The sequence below is a fragment of the Stylophora pistillata genome, chromosome 12 (genome assembly GCF_964205215.1).
Source record: "Stylophora pistillata chromosome 12, jaStyPist1.2, whole genome shotgun sequence".
Classification (NCBI taxonomy): Eukaryota; Metazoa; Cnidaria; class Anthozoa; order Scleractinia; family Pocilloporidae; genus Stylophora; species Stylophora pistillata.
Genome location: NC_142530.1, coordinates 9615001 through 9642500, shown reverse-complemented (window position 1 = coordinate 9642500; position 27500 = coordinate 9615001). Strand labels below are relative to the sequence as shown.

Here is a 27500-nt window from a genome sequence, read left to right as displayed (position 1 = left end):
TATCCGTAATCAAATCCTAATTTTCCGCACGCGTCTTTGTTTCCATATGGAGACGCCTCAGGCGGTGTGCACACTCCGATTGCATTGCATTGTGGTAGCGTTATTTTCAATATGGCGGTAAAAGAGGTAGAAATGAGCAGAGTTTTGACTGAATATTCCGTAAAAGTTAGGCCGTATCTTTTTTCTTTCACTATAGGTGAATATAGTTTGATATATCCTGAACTCGCAGAAGAATGTTTTGTGCGTATTTGTCACGTATTATATCGTTCTCAAGGACAAACGCAAGCACTATTGTTTAGCATGTAATTTGAGACCGGTTTTCGAGAGGGTCAAATTCGTTGTACGTCGTAGTTTGAAGCCTTTCAAAGATTTGTATCGCCACTTTGGTCCTTCTTCAACAGCTCTGACCAAACGCGCTCAAACACGCTCCAACGGTAGGAATGTTTTATGCATTTTAAGTGATAGTGTCTGATAGTGTTTGAGATCCTTTTGTGGAGCGCAAAGGCCTATTGTTGCGTTTAGTGTGTTGCGTTACATAGCGTTATGACGGCCAAGACATTATATTTACTCAATCGTCTTAAAAATTTACTTTCGCAAGTGAAGGAAAATTAACTAATCGCGAGTGTTGTGTGGTAAATCTTCTATCTTGATCATTTAATGAAGGACAGTTTAACTAGAGCAATGAAAAGAGTCACTTGATCAATGAAAACATCTACCTTGCCTGAGGTGACACGCCGGAAAGCCGGAAAGCAAAAAGCAGTCGACCTTTGAAAGGTGTTGATTGGCTTGTGCGTCTCCAAACATTCGTTAGCGCTTTTAAATCTTCTACCCTCAAAGTTTAGCTCTTATAAGGATAACTCTTGATAACTTTCCTTTGCCATGTGATAATAAGGGTCAGTTTTGAGTTTTCATTGCCCTATCTGTATATTCTTGAGGTTTGGCAAAGCCGAATGATGATTGTGTTACAAAGAGCAAAATTTTCTTCTGTGCGCAAAGGGCAAAATTTTCTTCTTTGTTTCAGAGTATACCTCTCTCCTGAAGTAATAATTCTGGAGATACGTTTCTCAAAGCCCTCATATAGATTTCCTTTATTCTCGAAGGGTATTTTGAAACTCCGTACGTTTTGGAGCGAGACAAATTCGTTCTTTAGAGGCGTGGAGCTTCTTCTACAAATTGAAATCCCGTAGTCACGCTCGGTGGAAAAAGTTCGTGTATTACATGGTCTGTCTCTTCAGTATACGTTTCCATGTCATGGGTCAATTCCCTGTTAAATAACCTGCGTCTAGGAATATAATTTCTGACTCAAATTACTCAGCCCGCCATCGGTTATGAGTGTAACTGTTGCCATTTGTGTCGAAATTCTTAGGCACATTGCAGTTTCGAATCTTTCTAAATAACATCAGTTGCCTCCTAAGAAAGAATTCGTTACGGAGGAATGACGGGAGTCGCGCAGGCCCGTCAAACGTTTTAACTTTCGAAGGAACGGAAACAGACAGTGAATCCCCTTTACAATCTACGTATATTCACGCAATCTCGCTGCCACCAAAGTAATTCACTCCAATGCGTCAAGGTGCAAATAAGTCAACTTTTGTTTTACGACCATGATGCAACGCAATCAATTGGTCTCATGAGGATTACATTCAGGCTGTCGAGATGCAGTAACTTGTGCTGGCATACACCAGGCGCGGCATGTGGATAGTGTGAAAGCGATAAATTCATAGGTGTGAGAGTGAGATATTCATATCTTTGTGATTTGCCGAACCACAAGCAGTTGAATTTTGGAGAACGAAGAAGACATGGCTCTCCGCTTGGCGGCTGTAATTTGTTTCATTCTCGGACTTTCTGTTACCCAAGTGGTTTATGGCGAGAAATGCGGAGGTATGAGATTTACTCGCTCTTTTAATACACCTTGTGGTTTTTTACGAACTATGAGCATAATTTTGTGCAATCTTTGGGTTGGTTTCGTTAGCATCTCCCGACAGTTTGCAAATGGAAGCTATTTGAGTTTTTAATTCGGTTCAACATTTCTGTTTACATTTGTCTGGTTAACACGGTATACTTCACCAATATAGTAACACTTCGCTTCGTTAGTTAACATCATAAGGAACAGAATATATCACGCAGGGTTTCTTCGATCACACGGACAAAATGGGATCAACAATGGTTTCTGGAAACCCAATCGAGCGGGTAAAGGAAACACTCGGCCACATGGACTGTCTTCATACTCACCAGCTGTCGTTCAAAGTTCAGAGAGAATCTAATTGCCATCATGATGAACGCTATTTTTACTTTCAAGCTAATTCTTACATCCCGAATGAAATATTGACTTCCACTAAATTTTCTTTTCGAGGGCGACGAAGTGGGGGAGGGCTGGCCGCGAAGAAGGCCAACGGTGGCTAGGATGAAAGAGCTTAAATTTGTAAATTCCCTTCTTATGCATAAGACCCGATTACAGCACTAGCTAGAGCATATGCTTAACTTAAAATTGAAGTCAACAATATCACGAGATCCATTAATTTATTTTATCCACCGATGTAATATGGTTTTTCGCCGCGAACATGATAATCGAGGAATACAACAGAATGGCAAGGGAAAGTGACGAGTTCGTCGTTCTTGTGAAGAATCACAAGACAGTGAGTACCCATGCTCCCACCAGAATTGTTTTCTCTATAAGGTTAAAAAGCTGGATGGACGTCTTCCTCAAAGAGGTGCGTTTGAAATTGGCTGCTTCTGACAGTGCGCCAGACAAATATGCGAACGGGCTATTGATTGTTTAAGCTTTAAGCTGGTTTGTGGCCAAAAAGGAAGGGCCATCTTCTTAAAAGGAAGTCACTTTACTCTCTTTACTCCTTGTAAAACGCCTTTTAGTGTTTTTATTGTTTTCTTTTCGACCTTATTTCTGTGGAAAATCGGCCGCCAAAAGAGCTTGAGTGTTAATGTTTGTCACGCAGTCACGCGACATCTCTTTGTTCACAAATAGCCCACTTCCGAATTACCTTTGGCCTCATTTTCAAAACGAGGCCTGGTGCTCAACCATTCTTGTGAAAATGAGTTTAATTTGCATGTGAATGAAAACTTATTATCATATGAAAGGATGAGCACCAGGACTCGTTTTGAAAATGAGGCCAAGAGTAATTCGGAAATGGGCTATTATGTCGGTAGAAAATCACTCTTATTTTCATTAGAACCTTTTTCATATGAGCGTTCAGACTGATAATCACATACTGAGAACATACCCAGGCTGAGGGTTAGTTAAGAGCAGCTCATTTTCTTATTTTTGGTGAGAAATAGAAATAAAGGTAAAACAAATGTAAAACTGTGGTCTAACAGACTCGGTTACTCTGAGACATTTTTTAACATTTAACAATGCAGGTATTGCATGATACACTGAGGAACACCTCAGTTTGTAGTCGAACTTAGTATGGTCACGTCTGAATTAATTAATTACCACAAACCTTTAATAACATGTTAACGTTTTCAGGCTCAAATCGCGAAAAAATAAAAATGTATAGCCTTAGCACCAAAGTAAGGTGTTCTTATCGAGTAAAAGAGTGTAGGCGAGGATTAATGCGCACTCGAGGGTAATTATGTAGCCATAAATCTTTCTTAAGTCTCCTGTTTAAGGAGGAAGAAAAGTGAAGGTAGTAAGCCAATCATAAGTAATATTAAAAACACTAATGTGGCCTTGAATTCACCATGTTCTAAACGAGTCAGGGATTGGGTTCGAGTTGGGACCGCAAAGCATCTATGGATTGATTGAAGGGACAGACGAGTCATATTTACAAAGATGCAGCAGAGCATATTGAATATGAACATGAACGAACGCACCCAGGAATTCAGTGTGGCAGACCTCGATGTTTAACCAAGTTCCAAGAGTTTACTTTGACACTAGTGAGATTAAGGCTTGGATTGCTGGAAAAGGACCTTGCTCATCGGTTTAGTGTCTCAAGACCCCTTGTATCCAAAGTTTCAAGGGCCTGGACGAGATTTCTGAGGGGACAGTTTGAGCCACTTATTACTATTCCACCCAGGGAAGTTCTCAAACTCTACATGCCTGACATTTTCAAATCCTTCTATCCAGACTGTGTCATTATTGTGGACTGTACAGAGTTTGAGATGGAGAAACCTTCAGCACTTAATTCTCAATCTGCTTGCTACTCGTCATACAAGTCTAGAACGACGATGAAAGCCTTGCTTGGTATAACACCCAGTGGTGCTTTATGTTTTGTCAGTGAGCTATTTCCTGGTTCAACTTCTGACAAGGAAATAACAGCTCAAAGTGGACTGTTGGACAAGTTACAACCTTATGATCAAGTTATGGCAGACAAAGGGTTCAACTGCACTGATGAGCTTGCTTCTGTGGGAGCAGAACTGATTAGACCAGCATTTTTGGTTAAAGATACACAATTCTCAAAAGAAGAAACCAACCACAACAAGATTGTTGCCAGTTTGAGAGTACATGTTGAGCGATTGATGGAGAGAATAAAGAATTGGCACATCTTTGACCACCGAATTCCAATTACTCTTGCCCCCATAGCATCTGATATGTTATTTGTAGTGGCTGGACTTTCTAATTTTTACCCTCCTTTGATTAATTAAAATTTATGTGAATATAAAGCAACATTTTAATACTTAACAATGGTATGGATTTATGTTTTATTGCCTTGCATTAAAATAGCATTGATAAACTAGTGTTTGATAATGTATTATGATATTGCCATCATACCACTGGACTGTAACCAGACTGGTTATAAGTCATTACAATAATCCAAGCACACTACACATGTAGTTAGTAAATATTTTACTCAGTCAAATATGAACATAACTGTGTACAATGTATAAAAATACTGAGTTAATGTGTATAGACAAAACAGATCACTGTTTCTTTCAAAAACAAAGTTTATCTAATCTTAGCTATAGCAAATACCTATAGGGTGGTTTTTAAAAAACCTGTGAAACAATTAATACTATTTACTTTCTAATAGTGCCAGTATTAAACAATAGAAACAAAAGCATTTAAGCAGAAAAGCACTAAACATGTACAAAACTTAGTACGTGTTTCACAGGCTTTTGAAAACCATTCTACCTTCACAAATATATTGTTTACACTCTGATAGTACTAAAAAGTGTGCAACATAATTTGGGCAAACCACTAATTCCCATTAAATTTTGATTTGCCTATTTCATTGTATAGTTTTCTTAAATTACACACTTTTACTGAAATGAACACATTGATTTTGACTGTTTTAAACTGAACGAGCATTCAATTTAGGAATTCCATACTTGACTCTAGGATACACAAGTTCTGGAACAATCCAGTAATTAAAAAAGGATTCTAGCTTGGGCAAAATAGACTTCCAGCGGTCTATTGAAAAATGTACTCTTTCACAAAACAGTGAATCACAGCCTGAACCCTTTACAACAAAATCTGTCCACTTTCTTCCAGTAACAAACATTTGCTGATGGACTCGGTAGAAGTATTTGTGTTTGTCATTTAATCTCAATGCATTACTGTTCTTTTTGCAAATGCTCTTGCGTAACAATGCCTTTTCTAGTGTTTCATCCTTTGATGTCTGGACATACTTAACTTCTATAAGTCCCTCAGAATCAGAGGCTGATGGATCATGTACAAGGCCATCGGGGCTAGCACCAAGGTAACCATGTTCTTTTGAAACAAAAAACCCACATTTTGAGACTGTTATGCCTTCATCTCCTTGACTTTGCTTGAGAAGCTTGTAATCATTGATAATCTGGTCTTCCATTTTCAGTCCTTCCTCCATTGACTTACTTTGATAGGCCTTGTTGTAACCAAGTATATCTTTAATTATCTTAGTAGGGGACGTACTTTCTCTCTGTACAGCTACACGGTAACATTTTGTGGCAGTAATCCTTGGTTGTCTGTGGCGATGCCATAATTCAGTGTTTGATTGACCTCTAGTTTGTTCCTCAATATCTTGCCTTTGTAAATCATCAACCATAAGATTTCTCTTTGCTTTTTCAAACTTTTCTTTTAGCTCTTTTGCTGACACGGGATGACATTTGACTGGTGAAAGCAGAGAATCCTTTACATCGTGAAGTTTCTTTACTTCCTGAGGCAGTATATGTGTCCAAGCTACAGTGTTTCCTGATACCCTCTGGTACTCCTTCATCATTTCAAAAAACCTTGACTTGTTTTCATCGCGACAAGCATTTTGGTTTGCATTTACTGGAGAGTGATGAAGCTTACGTATCTTCTTCTCTTTCGTGTAGTCGTGCTTCACAAAAGTCATCTCATTTATGGGCTGTATTGCACCTTTTCTCTTTCGTGGCACATTCCACTTGCATGGTTTGGAGGTGCATGACTCATCAGACTCATCCAGTTTTTCCCTTACTTTACAATAGTTTTCTAAAGCAAAAAGTGTTGATGCAACATGGTTACATCTCCCATCTATGCCAGCAGGGCATTTGCAGTGGGCTCTTAGCATCTTTCCAAGTGAACTAATAACTAAGTAGCATGTATAAACGTTGTCCTTTTTCATAGATGGGAGGACTTGGCTTTTGATGTAGTGCTTGCCATTTTGTTGTAGGTGGCCTATGTACAGGACATGACCAGATTTAAAAAAGTTGAATCCTTTAACAAGTGGCTTAGCAGTGGAGAGCTGCTTTTTACATTCTACACCTTCGATCATAAATCTCCACACAGTTCCAAATGATATTTTTGGTAGTGCCTTTATATCTGGTTGGAATCCTTCTTTTGGGAATGAATCCTTTACTTCAGGCTCTTGATTCTCAAGTACGCCAAGTTGAGCTTTTTTCCGTAACAAATTGACGCCGCCATCCGGATCACGCAAGTATTTAACATCAAATCCATGCTTGATGTAGTCGTGTACTCTATAAGTCAAAATTAGAGCACTCATAAGTACGAGAGGACTTTATTAAATTCGAAAATTTCGATTATATTAAATTTTTACTCTTAGGAAATTTTAATAATAATTCTGAAAAGGCATATAATTACAAATAAAGTTGTTATAAATAAAAATAACTTATTGCGTGTAAAGGTTCTTAGTTTAAAAGTTGCCAGCTTCGATACGAACCTCGACACTAAAGCTTTCTTTGTTCCCGTCGTTTTTGCACCTCTGCAAAGCAGCCACCTCTTCAACTGGACAACGCTACATTTTTCAACAGAATCCCTTGGAAGTTTTGCCCCAGGAATATCTTCCTGAGTTAGTTTAACAGTTAGTTTGGCTTTGCTCTCGCTTTCAGCCAAATTGATTTGGAAAATCTGTCCCTTCAAACAATCCATAGATGCTTTGCGGTCCCAATTCGGACCCAATCCCCAACTCGTTTAGAACATGGGGAATTGCTTAGTTCTTATTAACCGAGCGGGAGGTCTGTATGGGAGAATCTTGACCGAGGGGTGAGGTCTGTACCAGCAACCAAGGTCAAGATTCTCCCATACAGACCGACCTAGCTCGGTTAATAAGATGTTTATTATATGGCTGTCTTGCATGCCAATTTTTTATATTCTTTGTACCTTTTTTTCTAGACCGTTCTAGATGCCGGTCTGGATGGGAAAATCTAGACCGCTTTCAATATTGATTTCAGCGAATCAAACTCGTGAATTCGGTAGGTCCCAGTCCTTGTGAAACACAGCCATATAATAATGTAGAATATTGTAAAGTCCGAGCTATCGCCGCTTAACGGCATCATTAGGGAAGTATAAGATAAAATATTCTGTGAGAGCCGAATAAACGGGAGAAAAGTGTCACTATACTAATGAGCTAGCCAGTGTCACTGTGGGAGGATCCAGTGTGATATGGGAGGCCTTAGAACAATAGGTCCGCGAATTAAATGCATTCTTCTCGCGAGTGAAGTGTAGCTTTGTTTTTCCTTATGTAAAAAGCTTCAAATAGGCGGAGGTTTGCCGGGTCGTTTTCTAATGTAATGATTTTGACTTAAATGCCTTTGTAATCCTTGTTTTGGCATATAGTGATGTGTTTGTTTACGGATGAATTTACGCTTCTGAGATGTTCTTTCACACGGTCGTGGATGGAGCGAGTGGTGCTCCTGATGTAGTCTTGGTTACAGTTTTTGCATGTAATTTGGTAAAGAGAGTTTCTTGATAAACACAGGTTGGTATGCCCTCTCAAAATATTTTATCTTACCCGTCTCTGATGATGGCGTTGAGCGGCGAAAGCTCAGACTTCTACAATATTTTACAGTAATTCAAGGCCACGTTAGTGTTTTTATTGTTTTACCCAAAATATTACTGAAGGACAACATTCAAAGATTGATAAAATAATATTGTTCAAGGTAAAAGGTAAACAAGTTTTAAATAAGGACGAAAAGTGAGGCTCGGGAAAGAGTGGCTTCTTCAGAAGTGCCTTGAACATAGAGATTTTGATATTTCTATCAATTGAATTAAAAGTAATATGCAATCCAAACTGTTTCTGCAATCTTTGTCTGCAGATGTTTTTGACAAGTTACCCGCATCCTGCTGTCCCGCAAAGTACCGCGATGTCTGTTGTCCGTTTGTAAAACCGTGTAGGTCTTCAGCAGCGGCACCTACCCCTAGAGTGATGACATCAAGTCCAACGCAGAGAAGCGGGGGAAAACCGTTTTGTATGAAACCTCAAAACTCGTCAGCTTGTGAGGCAGGATTTTTCTTGAACAAACTTTCGCGAAAACTCGAACCCTGTCCTAAAGGTAAGTTTGTTGTTACTGCTTGACATTTGATCATTTTGTCGTTCCGAAGTCTGAAGTCGCAACCACTTCCGGTTGTTTGTTTAATTGAAATATAGTGAGTAGCCAAGGTTCCTAGCAATTTGTAAATGCGGAAGTTCGATAAAAATAGTTGTTTCTTTCGCGGTTGATGGATAAAAGCTATTTACTATCAATAACATTCGTGCGCTAATGGAATTATTAATGAAATAAATAGTGGAGCAGCGCAATTAAGAGAACAAAACCGTTCACATGATCTCATGAGGAGGGGGGCATTGGGGTTTGCGGTTTTGCGATTTTGGCTATTTTTTAGATCGGTTTTTCGGCTGTTGTGCCAAAACACGTCGGTTTTACGGTTTTGTTGATCATTGCGTTTTGCGGATTTTCCGTTTTCAGCATTTGGTTTTCGATTTTCGTTAAAAATTTTGACGGGTACTCGGATTTGGTATCCGATGTGCTTTTTCGGTTTTTCTTATTGCGTTCCGGTTTCTGTTCGATCTGAGCAGCAGTTAAACGCCTCTGCTGATCTCGAATAGCCACGAAACCTAGGTTGCTCCACTTGTAACCACAGTATCAGATCGATTAGGATTTTGACAATTGAGATGTGCAAATGCATCGGTTAGACGGTTTTGCATGTGTTTTTCCGTTTTGATCCAATTTTTGTGCGGTTTTACATTCCCCTCCATGAGAGGAGTGAATTTAACCCTCACCAATTAAGCGATTGTGGAGATATTGACTTAATAAATATTTTCAGGCTTCTACTGTCCCCAGGACCAGGTCTGTATCGTACCATGCCCAATGGGAGCATACTGTGTCAGAGATAAACTAGTTAACGCCACGGTAAGTTTTTTTTTTTCCTTCATTATCAACTTAAACACGAAGGCGCGCTATAAAAGGGGTCTTTGGTCCCATTGGACCATTTGTCAATCAACCGTTGTGTGATGTAGAAATCTTAGAGGCAAGTCAGCTTGAGCTACAGCTACTCCAAAGCAGTGAAGAGCGGGCGCATTCCTCAAAATTGTTTTATGTCTTCATCACAATACAAGAATTTTTGAGATTTGTATTTCCTTTCTCCAATGGAAACTGTCTTTATTTGTGGCGGTAAATTTGAGATCGAAGTAGGTGGTTCGCACGTTACCTCATGCCACCATGCTGGTGGAAGTAAACAATAGATATCTCATTAGCTCCTTTTGTTCGTCTACCAGCATTTAAATTTGACCTGCACACGTCAACGGTGAGTGACAAATGAGCCTAGGTCTTCCCAGGGAAGACTTCCTTATATAGCGCGCCTTCGTGTTTAAACACAAAGGCGCGCTATAAAAGGAGAGGTGCCTTCGGTGCCTCTGGGGTAACAATGGTGAAAGGATCAAATGCTTGTGGACGAACAAAAGGAGCTAATGAGATATCTATTGTTTACTTCCACCAGCATGGTGGCAATGATGTAACGTGCGAACCACGTACTTCGATCTCAAATCTACCGCCACAAATAAAGACAGTTTCCATTGTATTGTGATTGAGACAAATAACAATTTTAAGGAATGCGCCCGCTGTTCACTGCTTTGGATTAACTATAGCTCAAGCTGACTTGGCTCTTAGAGTTCTACATCACACGACGGTTGATTGACAAATGGTCCAGAGGTACCTAAGGCACATCTCCTTATATAGCGCGCCTTCGTGTTTAAGACAGAGTGAGAGGAGCGGTGGCCAAATGTGCAATTCGTTGCACTCGAGGTCGATAAGTACGGGTTCGACACTGGCCGATAAGTTTGTGGGCATAACACTCTGCCAAAGAGTCTGAATGGGTACCGGCGAATTGTGAGGGGAGCCTAATGGAGTTGATGAAATGCTGAAGAGTAACCTTGCGATGGCCCAGTCACATGGGCTACTTCTTCTTGCTAGACACGAGGGGATTTATTAAGGTTACTTCCCACCTTCGCGGGTGTCATTCGGGGAAAAAATTCGTACGCGCGCTAGTTTCAAGAAAACCGTAACAAACCATACATCAAAAGAAAGCTTAATAAATGTAGTTTACGATAAAATTTAATTTAGGCATTTTTCATTTAGAAAGTGTCAGGGGCCGGTAAAGCGTGAAACGACCGACGGTCGTTCTATTGAATTTATCGGGTATCGGATCCCGCAGCAAGAGCAAAATGGGTGTACAGTCTTATTCACAAGGCATCAATCAACTTAAGTGTCAGGCTTTTCCGATATTCTGATTGGTTGTCTAGCTATCCGCATCAAAAGTTGGAGCAGCGTAAAATATGCAAAACGTGTTGCATGAATGAACACCACGTGAAAAATATTTCAAACATCAAAATTCTCTGACATACTTTCGTTCTTCATTATCCCTGGGATGTTTTGGCAAAATTTCGCGAAAATCAATAAAATCTACATACCCTACAAATTCGCTCAAAGGGGGTTTGGATTTTTAGATAGATGGATAGTTTATTTATATAATAACTTTGCAACCCAAGAGTTGAATTACGCCATATTTACATGGTAAAAATATATTTAACAATTATTCCACAAGCGCGCGTTGGATATGCGATGATAGATAGCCAACGAGGTGCGTAGCGCCGAGTTGGCTATGTAATCATCCCATATCCAACAAGCGCGAGTGGAATAACTGTTTTATTAAAAACGTTAAATTAAATTATTAAATTTTTTAGCTCCCTTTTAATTTTAAGCTGACGCGTACGCTTGCTTTAGTTGTAGATTATGGTATATTGGTTCGTATACCATAATGGCTAAGCCAATTAAGTCTTGAATTGTATTATCCAATGATCCAGTTTTTAATATATATATAGTTCTGTCTACAGTTAGTTATATATATATATATATAACAAGTCAAAAGGCCTCGAGCCAACAGTGACGCCGCGCCAGAAGGATCCTATATATCTATATATATAGGAAGTCTGCAAGTCGATTTTCGCGTGGAACAGTGCTCAATACGTTGAAGCAGAGCAGAATAAATATTATGAGAGGAAAAAAGGACGTAACTACATTTCCCGACAAGCCTGTTTCGTGAATCGCTTCACTCTTCAGGGGTTTAATTAAACCCCTGAAGAGTGAAGCGATTCACGAAACAGGCTTGTCGGGAAATGTAGTTACGTCCTTTTTTCCTCTCATAATATTTATCTATATATATATATATATAGAAGTAGTGTGGCACACGAGGACGGACAACTTCGAGCTAAGGAAGACATATACTCAATAAAAAGTCTAAAAAGTTTAATAAAAAACGTTTCGGTCCGAGACCTTCATCAGTTGTAATACAATGACTTAAAAATTCCTTAAATAGATTTATATAGGGCGTGATGACACATAAAAACAAACACAGTAATTACTACGCGAAAAATTATCACTATAAAAAGAAATGGAAAAATTGTCGAATCCACTGAAAATGCGTTCGGAGCATGTGTTCGGAGCATGTAACTACACATTATCGAGGGTTTTATTAGGACAGACGTTTACTCCAAGCCAACTGATAGTCACTTCTATCTCCCACCATCAAGTGTTCATCCTAAACACGTTTTCAAAGCTATCCCTTATAGTGTGGCGACGAGGTTACAAAGAAATTGCTCCGAACAAGCTTTTCTTGTCCAGAGAATAACCGAATACAAGGGTTATCTGGTTACTCAGGGTTACCCTTCCAAATTAGTGGACGACCAGTTTCGTAAGGCCTCTACCATACCTAGAACTGATCTACTTGGGACTCAGGCCAGATCTAAGAGGAAATTATTCCCATTTGTGACCACATTTAATCCAAATTTACCTGTTGTAAGTCGCATCATTAAAAAACATCTGGGTATTTTGGAATCCAATCCCAAGTTAAAAGAGCTTTTTCCTTCAAATTCCATCATAGCATCCTTCCGCAGATCTAAAAACCTTAAAGAATTGTTGGCGCCATCCCGTTATGGCCCTAACACTGAAAGCGAAGGGGTTGCCGAGGTCAAGGGATGTTTTAAATGTAATAGAACAAGATGCGATCTTTGTCGCAACTACTTGGTTGAATCTAATTCCTTTCTAAGTTTTCAAACAGGCAAAAGTTACAAGATACGATCGAAACTTTCCTGTGATTCTAAGAACATAATTTATCTGGCTTCGTGCAAGAAATGTCGCCTACAATACATTGGTTCCACAACAAATGACTTTAGGGTTAGATTTCGCAACCGCAAGTCTGCTATGGTCACTAAGAAAAAGACCTGTGAAGTAGCAGTACATTTTAACAAAACACCACATGATTTAAGCGATTTCTTATTCCAATGCATTGATCAAGTGCAGGCAACAGTAAACAATTCAGGTAACATCGAGAAACTTCTAATTACCAAAGAAGCATATTGGAGCGCACAGCTGTTCTCTCTGGCACCCTTCGGCTTGAATAAGCGCCAGGAATTTCACTCCAAATAAAGAATAAACTATAATTAATGCGGAGAATTTTTTCAAATTGGGCGGGCATCAAAGGCCCCAGTCTCAGCGTTAATTGGGAATTTTAGTACAATTCTCGCCTTTCAAGTCAACGCTGGTTCCTTTACATTTTCAGTGGTTCGACAATTTTTCCATTTCTTTTTATAGTGATAATTTCTCGCGTAGTAATTACTGTGTTTTTTTATGTGTCATCACGCCCTATAGAAATCTATTTAAGGAATTTTTAAGTCATTGTATTACAACTGGTGAAGGTCTCGGACCGAAACGTTTTCTATTAAACTTTTTAGACTTTATATTGAGTATATGTCTTCCTTCGCTCGAAGTTGTCCGTCCTCGTGTACCACACTACTTCTCCTACCATTTATCCAGGTTTGGACTGTAAATCCTTTTGGATCCTTCTGGCGCGGCGTCACTGTTGTTGGCTCGAGGCCTATTAACTTGTTATATATATATATATATACAAATCCCTACATAATTAAAGGGATTAAAACTAGATCTACAAGCGCAAAGTATTAAAATAAGGAATCAGAAATCTTATGCCTTGAGTGCATTTAAAACAATGAAAATTTTACGAAATATCTCGGCCTTGAAAACCGAGTTGAACATGCGTGACTTCCTGAGGTTAGTATTTTGGAGGGGGATTAAATTCTTAAGCTTACTGTCTTTACGTATGATGCTCGATCCTTCGCAGTAGATAGCGCTATTTATGCAATAGCGAAAATCAGACCTGAAAAAAATCAGGCCTGTACGGGATTCGAACCACTGACCTCTGCGATACTAGTGCAGCGCTCTACCAATTGAGCTAACAAGCCAACTGGGAGCAGGCCGTTAAGTTGATTCGTAATAAACCCGTGATGATAAATCAGATACAATGAATATATGAAGTTCATATATTTTGAACTGCGTTATTAAATACGTATGATGCTCGATCCTTCGCAGTAGATAGCGCTATTTATGCAATAGCGAAAATCAGACCTGAAAAAAATCAGGCCTGTACGGGATTCGAACCACACTAAAGAAGGATCGAGCATCATACGTATTTAATACCGCAGTTCAAAATATATGAACTTCATATATTCATTGTATCTGATTTATCATCACGGGTTTATTACGAATCAACTTAACGGCCTGCTCCCAGTTGGCTTGTTAGCTCAATTGGTAGAGCGCTGCACTAGTATCGCAGAGGTCAGTGGTTCGAATTCCGTACAGGCCTGATTTTTTTCAGGTCTGATTTTTGCTATTGCATAAATAGCGCTATCTACTGCGAAGGATCGAGCATCATACGTATTTAATACCGCAGTTCAAAATATATGAACTTCATATATTCATTGTATCTTACTGTCTTTGTTTTCCAAAATGTTCTTTAAAAGTTAGTCGGTCAGGGCTTGTCTTCTGCCTGACAGAGTTACAAGTCCTGCCTTAACTAGCGCTTCGTCGTAAGGAAAACCTGGAAAAATGATACGCATCGCCCTCTTTTGTACTGCCTCTGACTCGCGACAAAGATGCACGGGTAGACTGTCATGAAAGACCGGGCAGGCATATTCAGTAATAGGGCGAATGCAGCTACGATAGAACTGTACTAATTCATCGGAACCTAGACCTGAGCGCTTGAACTGAGAGACAAAACAGGCGTTTCCTAGCCTTCTTGACAACTTGGCAATATGATGGTTCCATTTTAAGTCGCTCGAAACATTTACACCAAGGATCTTGGCATGCGAAACAAGATCAATTTGCTTGTCATTAATAGCAATAGGATCGAGATCGAGAGAGTCTCCTTTGTACTGAAACAAATCCTCATTTCCTTACACTTCGTCTCGTTTAGCTGGAACTTGTCCGAGGCAGCACGCGAAGCAAAGGCGTCCGCAGCAGTTTGGATGTTTTTTTTTTTTGGTGTCCCTTAGGTATTATTTCGGAGATCGTAGAATCACCATACCTCGCCAGATCACAACCTGGGATGTCAAGGTCATTGATCATAATTATGAATAGCCAGGGGCCCAATTTGGTGTCTTGGGGGACCCCCACCGGTACATCACGCCACTCTGAAAAACAATCTTGACCAAGTTTCACTCGCTGCTTTCGGCAACACAGGAAGTCGGTAATCCATGAGATGACGGCCTCGTGAATGTCAAAAAGACGAAGCTTTTGGACCCGAAGCTTTTTAGACAAAATAAACTTATATTAAGTATCCATGCAAGAAATACAATGCTTATTAGGTTTGCGTTTTTAATTGTACATTGAGGTTACTATGTTCTAAGTGACGATCTCTACGATTTCATATCTGTAATGACAGAGCCTGTAGTTTGTGTGACTGACGAATAAGTTTCATTCAATTTTCTAGAAACAATCGCCTCAATTGTGTCGCGAGAGTGGAAAATGCTGCAGTCCTTCCCAGTCCATCCCTATCTTTGATCCTCGAACACCTTCGAAGTATATTTGCCCAGGGGCCAAGCGCCCAGTTCCGTGTCCTCAAGGCAACTTTTGCCCAAACGTTACCGTTCAAAAGACGTGTCCAGGTGGATACTTTTGTCGGAATGGAAGCGTGGAACCACAAAACTGTCCGGTAAGAGTATCTCCTCTCGTTAGAGATAGTTGATATAATTCGCCATATTATTTATTATAACATAATGAACATCATGCGCATCGTCTGATTAGTCAATAGTATCCAAGCAGATACTTTGTCAGGTTATAGGGCCCGCATGTAACTAATTACGTCATAAAAGCAATAGAACGCATTTTTCCGATTTTTAGGGAGAACACTTCGAAAGGTGATAGATAACACGCCTTCGGCTCGTGATTTATAAGCATTCCTCGTGTTCTCCTAACATCTCAAGTGGCTGTTATAGAGCCCAGAAAAATGTCGTCTATTGCTTAAATAGTGTACATCCAAGGGCAACTCTAAAGGGGAAACAGCCGTTACAGACAGATGCGAGATTAACGGGATTTTTTGAAGCTACTTCTCCATGTGAAAACTGAGTTCCAAGACTATAAAAACCATATATATTCATGGAAATACTTTAAGCTCGAAATAGGCTCGGCTAATTGTTACTCCGCTGGTGAATTATATGGCCTATGTTTCATTTCCGAGGAAGAAATTGTTGCAACTGGATTCAATAAGGATCAAGTTCGTGCTTGCCATGGCCTCTCAGATAGACCGTTCCAAAGCCACAAACCTCTCGAAGTGAAGCTGTTTTTAACAAGGCTGATTTAGGGTAATGAATTTGCTGCTTTGCTGTCCACGTCGAAGCTGCAATGCATATCCTAAGCTTTTAGTTTTGCAACTGTGTTAAACATAATTCACGTAAGGTAATACTTGATCAATTCGTCTTCCATGGTTCGTTGTGAATATAGGCGTAGCAGACACGTATAGGATGCCATCCCTGTTGGGGCAAAACATCACTTGTTGAGCACTGTCTTATTTTGGTTTATTTTTAGATTCTCTCCATATGCAAGAAAGGGTCTTCAGCTCCTGTTAGCGCTCCTGGTGGTATTTTACTGATTTTTGGAATATTACTGGTCATGCTGTTGCTTTTGTACTGTTTCCACCACGAAGAAAAACTTACAGAACTGTTTGAACGTTATGTGACAAAGAAACACTTTGTCAGAATGGAAGAGTGGACCAGCAGGAGCAGTTTGGATAAATACCGAGAGGAGGCAGAGCCCAAGACACAGACCATCACCATTCGCTTTGAAAACCTTAGCCTGTCACTTAAAAAGGTAACTTAGCTGGTTATGCAATGGGTGAAGGGAGGGAAGGATGTCTTTAGGAACCAATTTCAGAGTAACGGTCAATTTCATGTACGAATCATCGCCGAAGAGTATTTTTCTTACTTCTGAATCTGAAGACGTTATTTAATAGCGCACTATCAGTAACGAAAATGATCTTGTTATTGTAGTGTTTAGACATTTCGCTACTGTTATAGAGATTTAGCGGTGCGCAAAGAATCATGGTACTGTAACATGGCGTCCTCGCTGGTGTAGATTAAAGAAACCTGTTGAGTTTATCTGCACTTATCTGCTTATCTGGGTGTTAACAGGCCATCATTACAGTTATTGCCACTGCTCCCACTGCCACTACCTAGTGCTATTATTATGATTACTATAATATTGTTAGAAACTTTGATAACAATAATGATAATTATGATAACTAATGATACTATCAGTATTGGATACGATGAATATATGAAGTCATATATTCATCGTATCTGATTTATCATCACGGGTTTATTACGAATCAACTCAACGGCCTGCTCCCAGTTGGCTTGTTAGCTCAATCGGTAGAGCGCTGCACTAGTATCGCAGACGTCAGTGGTTCGAATCCCGTACAGGCCTGATTTTTTTCAGGTCTGATTTTTGCTATTGCATAAATAGCGCTCTTTACTGCGAGGATCGTGCATCATACGTAACTATCAGTATTATTGAAATAATACATGAAATTTATTATTAATATCTATTATTAATGATAGTATCATCGTCATCTTGTTATTCGTATGATTAATTATTATTATTGTTATTATTTTTTTTTTTTTGCGGCCGAAGTAACGCAGGGGAGCTTGTTAGCACTCAAATAAAATTCGATGAGGCGCAAAAGAGAATCAAGGAAATTAAAAAACGATCTCCAGGGTACCTAGGACTCGGAGTAAAAGCAAGAGTTCCAGCACGCTAAGGAGTAAAAAGGAAGAATATGTGTATTGAACATTGTAGGTAATAGAATGTTTTATGTAGTAATACGTTCTGGGTTGTTTTTTTTTTCTTTTTATTTCAACAGACACAGGTGGCCATTCTTCAAGGCGTGTCCGGTCAACTCTTACCTGGGGAAGTAGCTGCGGTAATGGGTCCTTCTGGATCCGGCAAAACAACCTTCCTCAACACTTTGAGTGGAAAAGCTTATTATGGGGTTAGTTCTCCATGTGAAAGAAGTATAACAAAAGTACTATCATTCGAGCTGAAATTTCGAGTGAATTGTGCCAATTGTTTACTTCAGCATTCTTGAGTCCGAGGGTGCGATCACTCCCTCGATGCTGTAGAAATTAGAGCTTTTCTTGGTGATATTTAGGCTTCACTTTCTCTCGATGTCATGAACCATAGTTAATCGAGGAGATTAACTATGCATGAACCGAAGCCGGTGTAGTAATAATGAGGATCATACTGAAAAGCGGCCAATAATACTACCGAAACATGTAGACTGTTTTCCCGGAGACGTGCGTAACAGTTGCCGTTAGCGACAAAGACGATTGTTCTTGGTCACGTGACTAAAAGATGTTAGCACAAAAGGCAAACGTACGTGATAACATTCTTTCGCATTTCTTTGCCCGCGCTTTTAATGTCTGTCGACGGTTATCCGCTTTTGTTGAGTAATACAACATGATTTAGCTAAGCGTTCTACAATATTTCTTTTCAGCTAAAATTGAATCGATTTAACACACATCAGGCTATCGTCCTCGCTTTTACCACGGATGTAAGACCTTCCTTTTTTTTTCTGGAAAAGCCTGCCATCGTTTGTTTCTCAGCAATGTGAAGGAATGCGATCACGTGCGCTTACTTTCGAGGCGTCAGGGATAGATCACGTGCTTAATTTCAATATGTTTCTCTCCAGCAGCAACTGTTTCGCGCGTCTCCGAAAAAAACAGTCTACCTGTTTCGGTCGTAATGCGAGGGATGGTTCGATGGTTAGTTCTCCGTGGGAGCCTACAGCCAGCCGAAACCGATCCTGGAGAAAATAAATATTTTTATCATTTAAAAAATATGGTATTGCGATAACTTGCGGTTGAACTGTTTTAGGCCTTTTTTCGTATTATTTTTGTTGTTGCCAATGATAGATTTTCAATGCCACAACTACTTACGATACAATGCTACGGTACTACCATACTATTGCAACTTCACCAGTACTCTTCTTTTTTTTTTTTTTAAATAAAAGTTACTGTTGCGACAGTGCAATCATCACTATAACTAGTATGTTCAACTAGCGGTATAAACTTGTTACTTCAGAAGTGTGAAAGTAATTGACTTGATCGACAGAAAGATTGAAGAGAGATCTGCAGAACTGGTAGACCTGATACAACATGCTCTTAGAGAGCATGAGAGTCTACTTAACGAATTCAGGGCCGCTTACCGCAGTTTTTTTGTTTTCAGAAACGCGCTGGTAGTCTTTTCATCAACGATAACTTTGTACAAGATTTGGGTGTTTTCAGAAACATCACTGGATTTGTTCCGCAGGTTAGTTTCGCGTAAAAAATTAAAGGAGAAGCTACTGTGTCCTTTCACATACCATCGGTACATGTAGATATTACCTTAAGATCTGTTTGCAAGTCGGCATTTGGGAGAATTTTGCTATCCTTAACCACAGAAAGAAGTCAAATACAATTTACAATTCCTTTAAGAGTTGATTTAAGTTAATATCTTGAAAGGCGATCTTGCTCATCGGGATGATAAGTAATAATAAACTGTTTAATCGATTGTCTCACGATGAAGTCACTTGAGATGTAGATCGCGACGTTTCGACTGCTTAGTGCTGGTCCTCATCAGGCGATGGGGTCCATTGCTCACGAGTTGCCATTTGCATCACAGGGATCTAATGTGATTTCGATACCAATCGTTCCGGTGAGCTCTGGTTTCCTGAGAGGTCTGACTTTAAGTTGTTCCGTCGGCAGTTCGCTGTCGTACCATTCCCCGTTGTGTTTCTTGATCGTTGATATCCATGCTTCAGGAATTTTGATTCCCTATCTCTGTTGATGTCATCAGGGTTAAGCCTTGTGTGGATAACTTCCTCTACTTTTCTTGTGTACCAGTGTGTATCTCGATTAGTAAACTTTACTTCGTTCCAAAGCAGGCGGTGGCCGCTCTTGTTGGCGTGCTCAGGACGATTAAACATTTTATTATAATTTAAGTTGTATTTCCTAAAATGCTTGGGACTATAAGAGTTGTTCATGCAGCGTTTGAAATGATACTTAAACAGAATATGATTCAGCGCAAGGATAAAAGGAAACTCCTGTTTCCGGCCCCTAAGGAATTAAACCTGTAACTATCCACACTATTTGTGTCCGATGAACTTTTACAATTTTTTCATCAGGAAGATATCATGCACAGAACACTGACAGTTAAGGAGGTTTTGATTTATCAAGCAAATCTCAGGTTGCCATCCTCGATTTCCAAAGAGGAAAGGAAAAGAAAAGTCAACGAGGTATGTCGCAAAGGTCCTTCGTAAATTGCTATTTGATATCTTAGAAAAAGAAGATAACTATATAAAAATGCCCGTGACCATTAAAAAGGTAAGTAAATAGATACACCTTCAAAGTGAAATGTCTTATCTTTTTCTGTGACTCTGTTACTCTGTGATTGTGTGACTCTGTGATTGTGTGACTCCGTGATTGTGCGACTCCGTGATTGTGTGACTCCGTGATTGTGCGACTCCGTCATTGTGTGACTCCGTCATTGTGTGACTCCGTGATTGTGTGACTCCGTGATTGTGTGACTCCGTGATTGTGTGACTCCGTGATTGTGTGACTCCGTGATTGTGTGACTGTGTAAATAACGACTCCTTATCCTAAGATACTAGACGATTATGTTATTCAGGTATTTGTCTTGCCCCGCCACGATTAGCTTTCTAGCTATTTGCAGGGTAAACTATCCCTTTTTTGATCTTTTTATGTAAAAAGATCAAAGAATAACAATTGTTTGTTTTTTTTTGTTTTTTTTTTGCCGATTAAAATCTTGTGTGGTACCAGAACTGAATGTTACTAATGCCCTGTAGGTAGGTTTGTCTTACCCCCTTTCACTTTACCAATATTCAAATGAATGATAAAATTAAAACAGTGAAATTGGCCCTTTTGACTTTACAGGTCTTGGATCTTCTTGACTTAGCGCATGTCAAGAATACGAAGATTGGAGACGAGGTATGATTTCTCTATAGAGAAAAATGGTCGCCTTTTAGAGAATATGCTTCACAGCATCGGAGATGTCGTCCAATCCAAAACCCTTAAGTGTCTCACAGGGCTCGTTGCATAAACTGTGAAGACTAACCCTTGTTTAGCCATTATACTGTCATGACACCAGCAACGGGCTGTTTTTGTGTCTCTACAAAATCCTCCACTAGAAGAGAATTTTACACTTTTGAAAACAGTTTTCGGCTACATTACTTCGGTTTGATTCTTTCTATTGCCATTTCGGGTTTCACGTGCAGACGAAAGTGTCATCTTCGCAGAATTGAATGTTTATTTGTTTTATTTGTTTGGCTAATTGTTCTATTTTATACTGTCTTACTAGGAATCAAGAGGCATTTCTGGAGGGCAAAGAAAACGTGTCAACATAGGAATGGAATTGGTTACTGACCCGACGTTGCTTTTTCTCGATGAACCGACGAGGTGAGACAGAAAATTCTACGCTTCTTTAGCGAGGTGGCGAAATTGCATGACTTGGTGTGATACGTGAGTTTCCTTCTTACCCCGTGGTTTATTTAAAGGTGATGAAATGGTTGAGGATGTTTCGAGTCCACAGCCACTGAAGGCACAATAGAGCGAAAATGTCATGACTCGTGTCCATTGGTCCTTAGTTTACTACTTTCGTCGCCTGATTATACATTCTAAGGCTTTGCATACTGGATTCGTTGAACTCTGCATGTTCTTTGTTGTTTCCCTTGTAGCGGTCTGGACAGCACTTCGAGTTTGATGGTTGTCGAGGCGTTGAAGGTCGTAGCCGAAAAAAAGAAACTGACAATTGTTTGCGTCATTCATCAGCCAAGATACGAAATATTCAGTAAGTCTGATATGTAAAGCACAAAACGTTTTATTTTTGATTTTGGTTAATTGCCGTCTCAAAGCGTAGACAGATGTCACTTTGTGATTCTACTGTACTTGTACTTTACTAAGGGAGTAGAAGTTTTGGTTACAGAAATAGCGAAAAGATTCGTTTTGTATACTGTTTCCCTTTGGGCAGCATTCTTGCAACCTAAGATTTCTGATTCAACCGCCTTTTCTGATCGTTGTTTTGCAGATGTATTCCATAATTTACCTTGGTGTTCATTTTACATTCGAAAAAGAACCTTATATTTTCGTTTTTTTAAAGGCAAATTCCACAAAGTTCTCTTTCTTGCGCCTGGTGGACGAACCGTCTTCCTAGGAAGTGTACAAGAAGCAGAAAACTACTTTGAAATGCTTGGATTTCAAAAACCTGATAAAGTAAACCCAGCAGATTTTTATATGGATGTCATCGGCGGACTGTGTAAGGACGTTGATCAATCATCCAGTACTCTACCCGAGCGTTGGGAGCAGTACGCTGGTGAAAATAACACGAGCGCGGACCATGCTGATGGGAGCCGGGCAGATCCAGTTGCGAGAGAGAATGACGGAATAGAGCAAGTGTCTTTCAGATCTACTCTGGGACTGTTTAAGAAAAGCCAAAATAAAGGTACTTAGTAGTTATTGAATGTCGGAATCAATCGATCACTCGTCATTAATCGATGCTTTTCCGCCAGTTTTGCATGCATATATCTGTCACTTGATTAGGCATTGTCAGTCGCATCAAAAATCTCTCATGTAAAGCTGTTTCCACATTCAACGGTGGTTCGCATTCGTAACGATATCTCGCGATCTACATGTTAATTCCTAGTTGGAGGTTTACTTCAGAGATTATATATTGTGTTAAGGAAAAATCCAAACATTAAAGAAAGAATGTTTAAAATGACGGTTAAATTACGATGGGAGATAAACTTGTTTACAAACGAATTGTTCAAACGGTCCGTCGAAGCCTGGTTTTTTTCAGCCTCTTTTCGGCATTCTCTTTGATTGCAGCAAACTGCTAGGGTAATTTGTTTACTTCTTTTGCAGTTGACACGTTTAAAGTTGAAGAAGCCTGGCATCGATAAAGATATGATAATTTAAATAATCGTAGATTAATCGTCGGGACAGGCGCGCTGCTGCAACACTGGAAGCATTGCATTCTGTGGCTTGAATAGAAAATTGCGTGATAATGGACGTCAGCAGCTCGTTGACCGTTACGGGGCATTCACATTCCAAATCCCTGCGTTTTTAGTGTTCTACACCATATTCCATAAGCCCCTTCTTCAATTCAACTAGATCCATTTTTGACCTTTAAACTTCTATTTTCAGATCAAGACAGAGAAATGCCCAACCTCTTTATTCAGTTTTTGACGTTTCTACGTCGTGAGATTCGGCTGCAGTTTCGTTTGTCACGATCACTTCTTCTGGATCAGTTCCTGGTGTTACTTGCTGGGGGTACCCTAGGGGCCCTGAGAAAAGAGGTTAGTCGGCATTTATACGTATTTGACGTAATTTGCAGTGGATGATTAAATCGCTGGTATGATACACAGCCCGCGGAATAGTTTTAACTAAGGCAGTCGTTTTTGGAAACCTGCTATGCATATCAGTCATAGAGAGATTTGTTAGTTAAAACTAAAGTGCATTGCATGCGCAGATAAGCATTTTGTGTAAAGAAGCGAAAGCTCCGAAAGTCTGGATATTAAATTGTCGTCAGTAACATCATCTTTGCTTAGCTTTTCAGTCGCGCTTTGCGACATTCATTAAAAACTCCCTTTGCTAAAAAAGGAATTGCCGGCTTTTCTGCATTCATTCTGTCGCAGGTTTTAGATTCAGTAGTTCTTTGCACTTCAAAGTAGGTTTGTTTTTTCTTTCACCAGGCTCCCCTTGGAGAATTCTTCACTCTCGTCACCCTCAGTTCCTTAGCAATTGGTCTGACCGCTATGTTATCTGCGTTGAGATGTTTTGGTAGCACCAGGACTACTTTCTGGCGGTAAGGAGGGAAGGGTAATTATGTTGCGTGATCTTTGTAAAAAGTAAGTCAAAAATACGATCGACGATGACAATGGAGACGAAAACTTGGCAACGACGGCGACATTGAAAATGACGATAATGACGAAGACGAAACGACATGTTTTTGATGGTTTCGCTCTGACGAAGGGTTAACGCTCGAAACATCAGCTTTGAGACTCTTTACGGTGGCCAATTTAAACTATCAAGTCGGTTAATAAAACCATAATTACCTTGTTTTTCCCATTGACGAGACACCACAGTTTCTTTAAAACTTTTCCCCTTTTATTCATTTAATGGTAACGGCCACAAGAACGAGTACGAGAATGAGGACGAGGACAAAAATTACGATGACAACAACAACGAAGACAACAACGATGATGTTGATTATGAAAACGAGTAGAAGAGCGACAAAACGGCAACGGAAACAGTGATCGGTAGGAAGACGGCTGTGATGGATCCTTCCTTTTTCGATACTTGGGCAAAAAATAATTTTCAGCTCACTTTTGGGACAAAAGAATAACAGGAAGCAAAAAAAGTTCCTTCCACTTTTCGAAAACGTAATAAGTAGAGGAAGCTGACTTAAATGTACTGGTTTTCTTGGAAATGGCTCGTATTGTTGGAGTGTGAGTGGTTTGTTACTTCCATTTATTCCTATGTGATCCTCATTGTAAATTTAACTTTGCAGTGAAGCCGCAGCTGGTGTCAACAGGATTAGCTACTTTGTGGCTGTTAATGTCGCTCAGATTCCAGTAATCCTCATCACTCCTGTTGTTTACTTGAGCCTGCTGTACCCACTGATTGCACCGAGAGGTAGAAATAGATGTCCTTTTTACGTGATAGGCGTGGATTTTCATGATTGTTGAAAAGGGTTTGCCTCTGTTTGCCTTATCCAATAACCTGATAGTTGGTAAAGGTCCCTTTATATTGTGTATCTGATTTCTTCACAATGCAGCGCCTATCCATGCCCGTAGGTGACCAAAATAAGTTTTTGGCAACATGATATTCAACACAAGGCGATAAAATTTGTGAATACAAGCGTTGAAATCGCACAAGTCGTACAGTCTTTACTAATTCCCCCACACACCACTCAGATTCCAATCTAGACGCTTTTTTTCTAAATTTTTAAACTTGTTTTCTCAGCCAAGTTCATATCTCATTACATCGCCACACTTGGAGTTCAGTTCGCTTGCACTGGAGTGGGATACTGCATATCCGCTATCTTCAGCCCCAAAAACTCACAAATGGCATCAGTTACTTTTGCTCTGATTTCCTCTCTTGTGGCAGGTAAGCAATGGAAAGGTTATCGTGACAAACAGTTATACAAGGGGAAGGCAGAGGAGGGATGGGACACTGAATGGAGATCGAAACTCAACAACGTTACGTAAATCAATTTGACTTCATTACTAAAAACATCCACAGGTCATGGGTTCAAATCCCGTGCGGGCCTGAATTTTTTGCAGGTCTTATTTCCACTACTACATAAGTAGGGTTCCTTACTGCGAGGATCGCTTTCATATATTACACAATGTTATTTCTGTTCCGTGTTTGTTTTGCAGGCAGTTCTCCTACACTGTGTAAAATGGCACAGAGCACCCTTGGTCCAGTGATTTACAGTCTGTCTTACTGCCGCTGGTACCTGGAGGCGCTATTTGAAAAGGAAGCTGTTCGTTACCCAGCAGTCATGGAGCACTATGTGCATCAGTTATCGACAAGGAATGGTTACACACTGGATAACTACAACACTTGTGTAGCAGTCTTGTTTGCCATGGGATTTGCTTACCGAGTGCTAGCTTTGTTGTTTTTGTTGTTTACAAATAGGGGGAAGCAACAGTAGCTGAAACGTGTTGTTAGAGAAATCTGTAGGAAAGCATTTAAAATTTTAGCGTCGCTTTAAATGATATTTCCCCTTTAATAGACCCTTTCAAGGTTAGAGCCGCCATTTTACCGGGGGTGCAAAACTGCTGGGGCGAGCGCAAAATGTACAGTGAATGTATGGAAAAAGTCGGGAGATTGATGCTCGATAATTTGAGGAAGGTTGACATTCTGCAATTTCTATGAATTACGGAGTAAAGATTCTTAGCAAAAGATGTTGCCGATTAAATGTGAAGAGTTCAGGCTCGCTGAGAAGTGAGAAATCTTATTTTTAGTTTTTCATACAAATGCTGTTAAATTTTCCCGGAAACGGCGATTTGGTTTTAGAGACAAATATATGGAAAATCAAAATCTTAATTTGCGGCTTTTTTCGCGAGACTTCATTTCTCAAATTTGATCGGTAAACTGGTAGGTCTGGTATCTTTAGTTTGTAATTCATAGAAATTGCACGATGTCAACCTTCCTCAAATTATCGAGCATCATTTTCTCAACTTTTTCCATACACTCACTGTACATTTTGCGTTCGCCCCAGCAGTTTTGCACCCCCGGCAAAATGGCGGCGTTAACCTTGAAAGGGTCTATTGTTCTCTGTAGTGGTAAAAGGAAGAAAAGGAATTTAACGAATGACCCAATTTGGGTGAAGAAGAATTTGTTGTTTGGGAAGAGCATGTATTATTGTTTTCAGTAGTGTCTCATAAGGAGATATAAAGGTCGCCTCCGTAAGTTCAAAAGTCAGAATTAGTATCGTCGGAATGCATAAACCCGTGGGTATTTAGGCAAACTTAAAAATGCTAAGTTTCAAAGCAGCGTATAGGAATTTGACGCCATCAGAACGTTCCTCATTGGATGATTTATAAGAAAAGTCACTCCAACCAAAGCATTACTCTCGGGTAATTTTTGTTGTATTGGCATGGGATTTTACGTCACGATTCAAGTTAACTTTGATTCGTGATTGGTATAAAAATATTTTCACGCGTCTGATTTTAACTCTTCAGGTTGCCTTTATTGTTCTCCATGGCTTAGGTTTAAGTTGAAATCATCAAGAAGTTGGTCTGGTTATGATAAGTATAGGTACGAATTGAATTGTTAACGACTTCAGGAGTCTGTAGAATCTTAATTCAATTTGTGCATCACACAGTAACGGCGGAGCCTTATTAATGAGTGAATTAGACCTTGTCAAAGACAATTGTGTAGTATTTGTCGTTGTTACCAGAGCTAATAGTTGTTCCCTCTATTAACTCTGTTGTTACACGATACACTAGGGTCTTAGCGGGGAAAGGAGTTTAACACGGCCCCAAGGATTCCCCCTTTCAGTTACACCTTTAACGCATTCCTTCTTGTTTGTAAACTAGACTGACAATCGTCTAAGCAAATGCTGACTTTTCATAAGAAGCCCAGTTTTTAAATAATTCTAGAAATAGCGACATCGATGTACGATTGGGTCTTTTTACGGCTCAGATACAGGTGCAAATGGTTCTGATTTCAAGATCTCGGACTGTAAGTGTACACTATCTAAGAATTTTGTAAGGTTAATTAATACATTTTGCCCAGTACAGTAAACACAGAGCCTTGGTTAATCAGTGAATCAGTCCGTGGCAAATAAAATTGTTGTTTTTGTCGTTGTTGTGTTATTCACTAGGGTCTTTCTAGGAAGTTGGGAGGGAGGGAGAATATGGCCCTGAGTCTCCCCCGCTGAGTAAGGCCTTTAGCGCACTCTCT

At 39.7% G+C, this 27500-nt stretch overlaps 4 protein-coding genes across 8 annotated transcripts; 3 read left to right on the top strand and 1 right to left on the bottom strand.

Annotated features, from left to right (window-relative positions):
• Positions 1 to 1612: 1612 nt before the first annotated feature.
• On the top strand, positions 1613 to 27400 carry LOC111328560 (uncharacterized). Of its 5 annotated transcripts, none has more exons than XM_088741935.1 (18): positions 1613 to 1878; positions 7526 to 7605; positions 8449 to 8685; positions 9455 to 9540; positions 15467 to 15688; positions 16561 to 16842; positions 17894 to 18022; positions 19258 to 19341; positions 20195 to 20305; positions 20964 to 21017; positions 21388 to 21485; positions 21764 to 21876; positions 22186 to 22527; positions 23229 to 23380; positions 23777 to 23889; positions 24595 to 24719; positions 25050 to 25193; positions 25466 to 27400. In XM_088741935.1, the coding sequence occupies exons 2-18, from the start codon at positions 7536 to 7538 to the stop codon at positions 25741 to 25743; spliced, it is 2640 nt and encodes an 879-aa protein (XP_088598061.1). In that variant the 5' UTR covers positions 1613 to 1878; positions 7526 to 7535; the 3' UTR covers positions 25744 to 27400. The 5 variants fall into 5 exon arrangements, with proteins under 5 accessions (XP_088598061.1, XP_022788758.2, XP_088598060.1 ...); XM_088741934.1 differs by lacking the exon at positions 1613 to 1878 and adding an exon at positions 6694 to 6830; XM_022933023.2 differs by lacking the exon at positions 7526 to 7605.
• Positions 3757 to 5186, top strand: LOC148718708 (uncharacterized; the record flags this gene model as incomplete). Its single annotated transcript, XM_088741491.1, has 1 exon — positions 3757 to 5186. A coding segment is annotated over one exon (843 nt), but the record flags the coding sequence as incomplete, so codon positions are not given.
• Positions 4638 to 7301, bottom strand: LOC111328561 (uncharacterized). The gene is made up of 2 exons (XM_022933024.2): positions 7074 to 7301; positions 4638 to 6870 (listed from the first exon to the last, which is right to left on the bottom strand). Exons 1-2 carry the CDS (start codon positions 7280 to 7282, stop codon positions 5247 to 5249), a joined length of 1833 nt encoding a protein of 610 aa, XP_022788759.2. The 5' UTR covers positions 7283 to 7301; the 3' UTR covers positions 4638 to 5246.
• LOC148718707 (uncharacterized) lies at positions 12136 to 13367 on the top strand (the record flags this gene model as incomplete). Its single annotated transcript, XM_088741989.1, has 1 exon — positions 12136 to 13367. A coding segment is annotated over one exon (975 nt), but the record flags the coding sequence as incomplete, so codon positions are not given.
• Positions 27401 to 27500: the final 100 nt, after the last annotated feature.

Coding starts and splice junctions, on each gene's coding strand:
- LOC111328560 (XM_022933023.2), top strand. CDS start 1,797: ATGGCTCTCCGCTTGGCGGCTGTAATTTGTTTCATTCTCGGACTTTCT. Junction 20,306..20,963: donor GGAAAAGAAAAGTCAACGAG/GTATGTCGCAAA, acceptor TTGACTTTACAG/GTCTTGGATCTTCTTGACTT. Junction 21,486..21,763: donor TTTCTCGATGAACCGACGAG/GTGAGACAGAAA, acceptor TTTCCCTTGTAG/CGGTCTGGACAGCACTTCGA.
- LOC111328561 (XM_022933024.2), bottom strand. CDS start 7,282: ATGGATTGTTTGAAGGGACAGATTTTCCAAATCAATTTGGCTGAAAGC. Junction 6,871..7,073: donor AAGAAAGCTTTAGTGTCGAG/GTTCGTATCGAA, acceptor TTTGACTTATAG/AGTACACGACTACATCAAGC.